The sequence below is a fragment of the Myodes glareolus genome, chromosome 10, assembly GCF_982192425.1.
Source record: "Myodes glareolus chromosome 10, mMyoGla1.1, whole genome shotgun sequence".
Classification (NCBI taxonomy): domain Eukaryota; kingdom Metazoa; phylum Chordata; class Mammalia; order Rodentia; family Cricetidae; genus Myodes; species Myodes glareolus.
The window spans coordinates 3575833-3587348 of NC_142035.1; the positions used below are offsets into that span (position 1 = coordinate 3575833).

An 11516-nucleotide genomic window follows, 5' to 3' on the forward strand; every position below is an offset into this window, starting at 1 on the left:
GTTTATTTCATGTATGTCTCCCCTTCACCATCTTGGTACACGGACTTCTCAGTGCCTCACACACAATGAAATCTAGGAGTTTTGTTTTCTCTATCCTGGATACAGGAACCTGCACAGCATTCTATTATTCTATACATAGTCTGTGCAGTCAGTATATTATCCTAGTGCCCTAGAACATATTTTTGCCAATAACATCTAAGCTCTTGTTATGCCCTTTATAGTAATAAGTCAGTCAGTGTTGTAGTGTAACATATATCCAGTTGTATAAATGTATGTGACCATAATTTGAGGTTACTGGTGCATTTAGGAGGAGACTGTCCATTCCAGAGCCCACACCGAGAAACTGCCAAAGAAACCACAGGAAGTTGTCACTACAGAAACAGCAAAAGAAAAGCAAAAAATTTCATCTGAGCTAAGAGATGAGAGAGAAGACAGTTTTTGCCTATCTTCTGCATCTGTGTCTGGGAGCCCATCTTCTGTAGAAGTGACGAGATGTCAGTATTACTTCATTTTCCTTGCATTTTACTGGAATAGTTAGCAATTTTCTTTTTGCAACTCTATGAAAATCTAAGATTAGTTTTGTGAAATTTATTTGAGATAGGAAGTTTCAAAGTTCATTTTAAATAAGCTAATGCTAATAATTGGTTTTTTTGCCAACTTAACGTAATAAAATATCCAACGTTTTCATGTTAGGATGTTAAATATCAAATGATTCAATGTGAAAATATTTAATATTCTTAAGCTATAAAAGCAAAAATGTAACATTATAATTCTAATACTTTAAGATGAAGTATTTAATAGCAGGAACTGTATGGAATCCTTTATACAATTCTTTTATAAAAGTGTAAGAAATGCTGTGATTCTGTGAACTCACAGTAGATTATCTTCAGAAACAATAGTGTTGCTTTTATTTAAAAATAATTGGTAATGAAAATAAATACATAGTCTTTAGAGTGTTGGCTTACATATGTCTTTCAATTACAAAATCTCAGGCTATTTTAAAACAGTTCCAAATGTGAATCATTTCAGTTAAATCCAAAAGATAAATGTTAATGTGTATGTTTCCCTAAAGCACACAAAATCCTTTTATTTTCACAGTGCTCAGAATTATTGTTGCATTAGATAAGCTAAGACAAATGCACATATCTTGATTTGAACTAAAAAACTGAGAATTGATTTCATTAAAACTTACATCCTTGCTTTTTTATTTAGGTGCTTATATGCATGTGCAATGTTGTTTCTAAGGAGCCATCTTCCCACAGAACTTTTAGTTAAGTGGGTCCAATTGATACCTGGGCTCACCAAATAGAATAAATTGGCTAGCTGACTGACTGAACTCCAGAGATCCAACTCCCAAGCTCTAGAATTACAGGCATATTTCACCATGCCTGGTTTTTTTTTTTTTTAATGTGGGTTCAGGAGTTGAAGTCAGGTCCTTGTGGTTATGCAGCAAGCACTTTCTGATTGAGCTGTCTCCCCAGTCTTACTGTCCTGGTATTTTAGTGAGCAGTTTAGACCAACTGGTTTTGTAAAACTTTAACAGTTAGTTACTATAATATTAAAATATTTAAAGTAGCAGTTAAGTCATCTCATACAGTGTGAGTGTGTGTGTGTGTGTGTGTGTGTGTGTGTGTGTGTGTGTGTGTAGTTTAAATTTTTTGAAGGTCCTTAAATTTTCAACTGGGAATTGTTCAAAGTCTTAGTATTTCAAACATAGTTGGTCTTAAATTATTGAAAGTGTATCTTTTTAAAATACACCCAATCTTTGAACATTTGATAAATTATTAATTTCTATCATGCCCTTTCCTAGAGCAAGAATGAAATAATGCTCTATTTTTAACAATAATACTGTATGTTTGTGTTTTGGGGGAATCTAGGTATAGAGAAAATAACAGAAAGGGATCTTACTGAAGATTATGATTACATCACAAAATCTTTTTCACCTTATCCAAAAACTGCATCCTCTGAATCCTTAAACGTTAACAATAAAGTTGGAAGTCAGGGAAAATCGCCCAGAACCAGTGAGACCAGTACACTGTGTGTGAGAAAGAGTAGCTCACCTGTTCCAGGACTGCCTTCTCTGGTAAGAATATAATTTTCTTTTATCATATGCATCTGAAAATGGTTAGCCATTTGCCTATAATATTCATCAAATATGTATTTTATGTTTGTTCAGTGTTTTAACCTTTAATAAGTTTTTGTTATTGGAATCACAAATTGACAAAACTGAAAAGAATGCAGTTGAAAATCATATTGCTTAAGTGCTTAGTTATATAAGGAATTTAAAACTCATAGGTACTAACCATTGTTTATAATAAAATGGTGTTAATGACTATTTAGGGCTTGGAGGTGTCACTGAGAGCACTTGTCTAGATGCATGGGGACTTAGATACAGTACCAGCATTTTAAAAAGTACAGTGGTTACTAACATACCTGTGTCAGATATCCAAAATTGCTGGTGTATTGAGCCATCTGGCCTATCACTTTTAGCCAATTTTTTTTATTTCTACTTTAAGCCAGTAGTCTTTAAATGGGGGGGCGCGTATTTTTCAAACAAAATCTTAGTTTAAACTGTCAGTATGTCAAACAGTTCAGAGTAGTGCTATGGTTTTAAACAGATGTAGGAGGTTTAGACTCTAACTCACCTCATTAGCCCTCCAAGCCCCTTTGCAAGTCTCATTTTTCTACAGATAGCAACATACCAACTTAGTGCCCTATTAGATTCTGTCATCTGTCTTTTTTCATTCTTTAAACCCTTCACTTGTCATTTTCCAAGTGTCTGTCTACATCTAGGTAATTCTAACTACTTTTATTACCTTCTGTGATGTTTTCTATGCTCTATGGAATTTTCGTTAGCTACATACTAACTTGCTGGGAACTGAGGCAGTAACTGCCCCTTTTCCATAGTTTGTGCTGAGTTCTACCTCAGGTTTCTGCTTTTACTCGCCTGGTGCATGTGAAGTTCAGTATATCTTTGGAGTTTTATGGTCGATTGCATTAATGAGGACTTTCTTTTTAGCATTCTATGAATTCATTGTTGGTTTTTTGTGTTAGTAGGGGTTGAATCCAGTACTTTATACGTACTAGAGTCCCATTTATGTTTTCTAATTTGTAAAATAGAAGTGTTGATTTATCTTAAAGTTTACAGGAAGTTTTTTTTGGGGGGTGGGTAGAGTTTGAGAGAGGATCCTGCTATGTAGCTTTGAAAGTCACTATGTAGACCAGGCTGGCCTCAAACTTAGAGATTCACCTCCCTCTGCCTCCCAAATTCTGGGATTAAAGTCTGCATCACCAAACGCAGCCTTCACAGGAGTTCTTACTGTAGGCTTTAATGTCACTTATATATCTGTTAATGGCATTGTACCTTTCACTTGCTAGAATCCAGAATTCTAATCTGGCAAACTATGAAATAAAATTTCTGATCTTTCAGAATGTGTAAGACTCAAGCAGGAATGTCTGATACATACCTGCAGTTCCATGTTTAACACAGATCTGTAGTCCTAGCTCTCAAGGGGTGAAGACGGAAAGATTGAAATATCAAGACCAACCTGGGTTGTATTAGTAAGATCTAATACTTCCTTAAATATTATTCTTAAAGTATTTTCCTTTATTGTAAAAATGTTACTTTTTGATTTAAACTTTTAAGTTTCAGTCTCTCTAGGATTTCCTATGAACAATGGAAGTTTTTCACATCTAATGTTTACATTAACTCAGCCTTAGTCTTCTTGGTCACATGAGTCTGGCTATTAGTCACTGTCTTTGTACTAATACTATACTGCTTAGTTTTACATTTGCCTGGGTGTTTCACGCACAAACCTACACTTTACATTTCTGGAGTTTTAAAGGTTTTTGATTTGTATTTATCTTAACAGAAAAGCCAATAAGTAATAGATTTTTGCTCTTGTATAAAATAATGATTTTTTTAAATATTTAGTGATCTTGCTGAATGCTATAATTTCCCCGGTTGTCATTGATTTTCTTTATAGATGATTATATGGGAAGTATTATAACTTTTATATTTGATGACCAATTCTTGTGCTTTCATGTTCCTTTTCTTGTTAAAATGACTTGACTTGTGAAGTATAGAGCCATACATCAGGCATCTTTGCTTACTGGACTTGCTAGATACTTGTCGTTGAGCTAATTAATGTTCTATTTAAGTGGATGCTGAATTTTAGCATTGAGTTAATTCTCTAAAATTTTAAATTGTTTCTTACTATTTAATTCGGCTTTTTTTCTGTTTTTAAGTAGCTATCTAATTATCTTTGGGTTTCTTTTTGTGTTATTCATTCATAGCCCAGAAACGCAACTACCAAGAATAATTCTGTTTTGAATAGAAAAAATACAAATTCAGTGATAGATAATCAAAGAACCCTACATTATAACAGCTATTCAGATGTAAGCAGTAATAACTCAGAGAAACATTTTATGGAAACTGAATCTCCAGAGAGATTACAAAGCAAGAGAGAGGTAATATGCTAATTCAGATTGCTAGTATTCAGTGGGAATCATGCTACCAAGTATTTTTCTCTCTGTGATAGAATGATTTAGTCATGTAAAAAGTTTAAAAGGAAAGTCTTAAAATAATAAGGATATAGGGGCTAAATCTCTGAATTTACATGTTTATAAAATTTCTGCCTTCATAATTATATAGAAATTTGGTTTTCTGAACTTCTTGTAAGAAACTCAATTGGTTGATAAGTAAAAATATTTAACAACTGTATAATATAGAAGATGAAAATAAAGTGTTGTATTTTGGGGTGGGGCTAGGATTTGAGCTACCCTTAAGTGCCTAGAAGAGTACATACATGTATTAAAGAAAGAATGGTAATCTAAGTAAAATTGCTTTTGTTAAAAAAAAAAAAAACCGTGTTCAAATAGTAAAACACAAGTTTAAAGGTGAAAAAGTCACTTTATAAAAAAATTTTTCTGTAGCTCCCTATTTTCTAACTCAAATAAAGACAACAACATGGTGAAATTGAAAATAAGAAATTTGCCAATTTATCAGTTAAAAACTATATTAGCATAAAATTGATGCTAATCTAATATCTAGATTCATTTGCAGCAGTCTTAAAGATGACTTAAAGACTATGAGATGAGAAAGAATTGGACAGCATTTGAAATCTATTGACTTGGGAGTTTGTTAAAGATGATAAAGAATAGTCAAAGATAAATATAAGTGTTTTACTACTTTTCTTCTAATTTCTAATATTTATTTTAGGAAAGTCTTGCCGCATCTCCATTATCATGTTCTAGTGAAAGAGTAGAGAAAATATGGTGGGATATGCCCAGTGACAATACTCATGTATCAGGTTTGTAGGCATAGTCTTGCTTTTTAAAGATTTGCTTTAAAATTTTTATGTTGCCTGCATGTACATATATGCTCCATGTGCATACAGTGTTTGTGGAGGCCAGGTGTCAAGTATGCTGGAGCTGGAGTTAAAGTCAGTTTCGAGCAACTGCATGGATGCTGGGAACTGAGCCTGGGTCCTTGCGAGGGCAGCAAGTGCTTCCACTGTTTAGCCATCTTTCTAATCACAGCCTTGCCTTCAAAGTCATTACTAATTAGTTTGGATTTATACCTAAATGAGTTCTACATTTCAAGTCACATCATTGTTGTCAGAAATAAAAAGTATAAAGTATACTTTAACATGGTTGTTTAAAAGCTTTTTAATTTAAAGCAGTAAAGTGGTAGATTTATTGAATCAGAATTATAGCACTATTATTTTGAATGGTTTCTTGAGGTCCCAGTCAACGAAGTCGCAAACGGCGAATGTTCCTAGAAGATGATCTAAGTAATTCCAATGAAGCAGAAGTGGAAGAGGCAGAAGAGAAAGAACAATTACTCTCCAAAAGACTGTGTCAAAGGGAAGATTCAGATCATCACATTTACAAAAGTAAGTAAACCAAACCCTGTCAAAACTTTTGGACAGCTTCCTAGAGTTTGACTTAAACACAACTCTTTGTACAAACAACTTTGTATGAGTCCAAGATGGATATGGACTTTTATCACAAAACTGACTTTATATTAAAGGTGTAGCGTGATCTTCAAACAGATTTCCCCATCATTGTATCATGTCTTAAATTTTCATTTCACTGAAATCTGAGTTACTTGATGTGTGTCACTAAAATACTTTGTGGGTGCTTCTTTCTTATTAATGGATCAGATTTAAAAGTAAAATATATTGTACCATAATTGCTTTTTGTGCCTCAGTAACCCTATAAAAGGATTCTGTGACAAGAATTTCATTTTTTAATAATAAAAAACCCTCAATTTTGGATTTAAACACAGAACTTTTTTGTTCTCAGTCTGAGGACAATGATAAATTTTGTGGTAATACATATTTTAATATTAACTCATTGTTTTTATTTTTAATGTCTGAAATTACAGCTTCATTATCGACACCAGATTTTTCTATTCCTGAGGACTGGCAACAGGAGTTGCCAGGTGCTGGAATGTTTTATGATAACATCAGCTCAGACCATAAGAGGAAAACTGATGTGAGTTACCTCATAAGTTATACACAATACCATGATAATGCACTCCAAGTTTCTGGTAGATGATGGATGGCTTGTCTGATCCTTAGTCAACAAAACACCCATTTATGAATCTGACTTTGCATATAATTTGGATTATCAGATAAAAGTCACCTCTCATTCCTTCTAACATCTTTCCATCATATATATATTTCTAATTCATCTGTTCAATTTTTCTTTGCATTTTTACATTTTGTTCTGTATGTGTGTAAGGTGTACACGCACACACATGTGCTTGTGGAGGTTAGAGGTCTTTCTTAGGTGTCTGCGGTTGTTCTCCACAGTCTTTTTGTGAGAAATTATCTTTCAATGAGGATACAGTTTATTTATTAAGCTATATTTTACTGACTGGCCAGCAAGCCCCAGATAGCCTGTTTCCACCTCCCCAGAGTTGGCTTTACAGGTATGTGCCCTTGCACCTGGCTTTTTATGTTGATGCTGGGGATCTGAACTAGGGTCTTTATGCTTGCATGGTAAGCCCTTGGCAGGTAGTTATCTCCTCATCCCTGTCTTTAGACATTTTAATTTCACAGAGGCTATTATTGGTGGAGAGTAGCACATAATATAGTGTCTTATACTCCAGCTTTCTTCCACCATTGTCTCTACTGTCTCCTTAGTTTCTGAGAATTCAGTGGATGTCTATACACAGAGTACATCCTAAAAACACTGTTTACTATTGCTAATAGGTAGAAAATCACATTCTCTTATGTCTTTATTTGGATTGATAATTAGTTCATTCCCTCCTTTGAACAGTAAATATAGTTAGTATGACACAAACCTCATCTCTTGATCGCCTTTCCTTTTATCCAAAGATAAGATCTGAAATTTCTTAAAATCTTCATATTTTCAAAAGTCAAGAGAATCTCTAATTTTACAGACTGTTATATGACTCCAGTAGGTGAAAATGTGTTTTGTGAAAAATGGTAAATTCTATTAAGCTATGCTCTTGAAGAAAACTATAATTAGTTCCAGTTTTTATAAACACTATAAATATGTAGTAATATATAAATAGTATTCCTAAAAACAATAGGAAATTGAACTCTATTCAAATCCTGACCAACACAAGTAAACACTGCTCTGACTGAGTTCATTATAAAAAAGTTGATTTAAATAATTGCATTTTTAATTTTCTAAGTTTTTCTTATGTGTTATGGAAAGACTTTTTCATAACACAGTCTTGGTTAGCTTGTTATTTCTACAAAGACATTTTAAGTTAAAAGTATCTTTCAGACCCAACATAGAATCATGGATGACTTTACTACAAAGACATTAAAATTGACTCAACAACATCTAATGACAGTGACCTCTCAAGCTCGGGGACACAGGTCTGTATCACACATCTGTCTGGTGAGCCATACATACTGTGTGCTTATGAGCTGTGGGCCCTGTGGTTCTGCAACAATCTCATTTTGTTCCTTTTTAATAGGAATGAAAATTTTGAGAAATTCAAAGTCATTCTCATAAATGAAATGGAGAAAGTTGGAAAAGACTCAGAGACTTTACGAGACTTGGAGAAGGAACTTGTGGTTTGTGTTTCTTAAAATTAAACATTTCTCAAAATGTTTAAATATGAAATATAGCTCTTTAAAATTGTTTGCTCTCCAGTTTGAGAGACTGTTGCAGGTTATTGTTATTTAAAGCATAACTCTATCTTCTATCAGCTGCATCTGAACTCAGAAATTTCCATCTAGTTTATAATGATGATTTTTGATAATGTGGGAGACATCTGAGAGATTTTATTTCTAATACTTGTAATCTGAAAAGGTGTATGCTCAATACAGTATTCTAAATACAGTATTCTAAATACAGTATTCTTAGCCTATAACCAGTTTTTGCTTAAATTTAGAGTAGTAGAAATACATTAATTATAATTCAGGTTTTAATCAATACAAGAGATTTATTGTACCCTAAAACTTAGGACGTCGAGGAAAAATTAGTTCAGAAGATGAAGACATATCTCCGAAGTGAGAAGGAGAGGTTAGTATACTTTTCTTAATAAATATAATCTGTAAGATTGTAGGTGAGATACAACATACACTGCACTATAGCAGTGGACTGTGAACTGATATGTAAAAAGTTAATTCTCATTTTATTTTTTAGGCTTCGTGTTTTGAAAACTTCACTGGATAATAGTTTCCTTGTCTCTAACTCTGTTCATGAAAAGAATATTTTTATATCTGAGGTATAAATTTATGTACTTAATATGTAACCTTGATGTTGGATAATCTGACTTGTCTTTTTGTTGTGAAAATCTGATAAATTTCATGAGGGAAATAATGTTGTTTTTAGATGCGTTTGATGAAGGCAAACATGAAAATTCTGCAAGATAAGCTACTTAAGAAAATGGTAAGTGGGTTGAGTGTATGCTCTTGTGCAATTACCAGGCTTTTGTGTGCTTCTCTGTCTGTTTTATAAAACAGGTTTTTGCTTTTGAGTCCAGACTGGACTTAAATTTGTGATCCTCCCCACCTAAAACTCCAGATTATAGCCATGGACTACCACACTTGTTTACTTTTTATCTTTTTGTGGGTGTTTGGAGAAGGCAGGTTTAAGCTGGTGACTTTTAGTTTGTTTTTTTTTTTTTTAATTATGGGAACCTTGTTAAAGTAGATGAGGGATGGATGAGGAAAGAGACAATGATTTGCAAATGTAAAGCTAGGTGAAGAAATGACTTGTTTGTACTGCTATAACTCTGTGTGCTTTAACCAAGACCAAGCACCCAGACGGCTGAGTGGAAGAATTGTCACCTGCACAACTAGGCAATGGCACTTCATTGACTTGTTTAAATGTACTTGACTTTCTAAGTCAAGTAGACTAGCAGCCACATTCTGGGATGAAGTACACCCCACAGAGACTCGTGTCATTGCTTTACATGGACAAATTTAAGGGTTTTCTCAAAGTTTAAGTGTGTAATAATAGTGACCTTTATAAAGTATTAAATTACTTGAGATTTTAATGGCCTGCAGTACAGGGACTCTGACACTTTAACCAGGCTCATACAACTTGAGCAAACAAGCTGCCAAGTTGATCCTCATTGAAAAGTCTTTAGAGGGTTTTTGTTTGTTGGGTTTTATTTTTTGTTTTTTGTTTTGTTTTGTTTATTTTTTCCAAACAGGGTTTCTCTATGTAGTAGCCGGGCTGTCCTGAAACTTGCTCTGTAGACCAAGCTGGCCTTGTACTCAAGGAAATCCACCTGCCTCTGACTCCCAAGTACTGGGATTAAAGGTGTGCACCATCACTGCCCATCTAGATTTTTTTTTTACTCTTCCTTTACTTTTTTAGGTGAAGTTTTGAAAGATTGCAAGTCTTTTCTCCATTATCTTGAATATTGCTAGTGATGGGAGGATCCTCTAGGTACCTCCATGTACACCCGAAGGGACTGGGTGGAATGAACACTGATGTGTCTTTATGCAAATAGTTGTTTTTCCCTTTGGTCACAGCATGAAGAGGAACTTCTCAACATACGCAGAGGACTATTGTCGTTTTTCAAGGAAAAATGAAGGAAATGATATGTGAAATCTGGCTGCTGTCAACATATTTTATCTAATTATTAGTTTTTGTATATAAGTGGAAAAAAGTAACTAAGTAGCCTTGCAAATGTGTGCCATCTAAGCAGCTGTATGTTTATGGGCAGAAACCTTCAGACTAAAACATTTTCTTAGAGATAAGAATGTGACTCCAGTGCAACTTGTGTGTACTATGGACAAACAGTGAAAGGACTGGCTTTGGGTCATATTTACATTACTTTTATCTCTAAAACTATTGTCTTTATTAAAGTATTAAATAAAGTATATTTTAATTAATACAGTTTTGGAATAGATATAATGAAATTTGCATGATGGTTTGAAATATACAAGTAATAAAATATTAGCCACCCTTTGAAAGGGAGGGGAGTTTCTGCTTTAAAATGTGTACTTGTTAGTACATCTATACTTTGAGATACTTATGGTTCCAGTGTACTAAAAATGTACTAAAGACCTAAAATTGTAGCTATTTCATAAATATTTTAACTCCAAAGCATGATGCTTTGCCAGTGCGTTCTAAACTCCTACTATTCATTTAATGTTGTTAGATTATTTTTGAAATAAATACTTACTTCACTTGAGTCAGTGTAATTACTTTATGATCACTATTCTATTTTATGAACCATAAGTTACAAGTCACCTTTAGTCAAACAGTTGAAGGATAATACTAAGTAGCTTTGTTCTCTTTTGTCTATTTCAAGGTGGTATAGAGTATTTGAACAATACCATTATTCAATGTTATAATAGTAAAGTGGCTTTTTAGTTAAGTACAAAATACACTCAGTGTTTTCAGTTGACATCTGCTAAGATTTTAAGATTTATGAAGAAAGTGATGGAGTTTCTATTTCAAGAACAAGAAATATTTACATTTCATTAGCTCCTTGCTTAGATAGTTGTTTGTATAGCAAAGACTTGCTAAGGTTAATATTTTGTTGCTCTTGTTTTATTTTTGAGGGTATGTGTAGACCAGGCTAACTTCAAATTCAGTTCTGCCTGCCCCCAGAGGCATGTGCCCCAATATCTAGCCTTAATTAAGATGGTATATTTGTAATGGTTAGTTTTAGTATTTTTCAAATTGTTGTGCATTTTTAAGCACATTAAGTAAAAGTTATCTTTTAGATTATTCTAAAATAATTTTTAGAAGAAAATAATTCACTTTTTTATGAACCAGAAGTTTTGAGTGCGATCAATGGTTATATCTCCTGCTTTGAACTTTAATATATACTATGACACCAAAAAGTTATATTAAAAAGGAATTTAGTAAAGTAGGCTGTCACACTAATGGAACACTTTTTAACATCAATAGTCTCTGTTATTTACCCAACTTTGCTCATGTTTCATAAACTAGGAAAGTTATTTGATGACTTAGCTATGAGTCATTCTGTCATTCATTTTTAGTATTTATAACCTATTCATTTATTTTTAAATTTAGATCAGGAATTAGAAACTTGGTAT

At 33.3% G+C, this 11516-nt stretch overlaps 1 protein-coding gene across 1 annotated transcript in view; it reads left to right on the top strand.

The window, feature by feature from the left end:
- The window catches only part of Sycp2 (synaptonemal complex protein 2), a 69135-nt gene extending 58493 nt beyond the window's left edge, over positions 1–10642 (top strand). The window contains exons 33-44 of the mRNA XM_085696925.2: positions 308–494; positions 1878–2083; positions 4297–4470; positions 5222–5312; positions 5745–5897; positions 6392–6501; positions 7768–7862; positions 7964–8063; positions 8456–8514; positions 8638–8719; positions 8827–8883; positions 9978–10642. Coding sequence (XP_085553051.2) covers positions 308–494; positions 1878–2083; positions 4297–4470; positions 5222–5312; positions 5745–5897; positions 6392–6501; positions 7768–7862; positions 7964–8063; positions 8456–8514; positions 8638–8719; positions 8827–8883; positions 9978–10037 — 1374 coding nt within the window. The 3' untranslated portion in view covers positions 10038–10642. The remainder of the gene's footprint in view (positions 1–307; positions 495–1877; positions 2084–4296; positions 4471–5221; positions 5313–5744; positions 5898–6391; positions 6502–7767; positions 7863–7963; positions 8064–8455; positions 8515–8637; positions 8720–8826; positions 8884–9977) is intronic.
- The last annotated feature ends 874 nt before the right edge of the window (positions 10643–11516 follow it).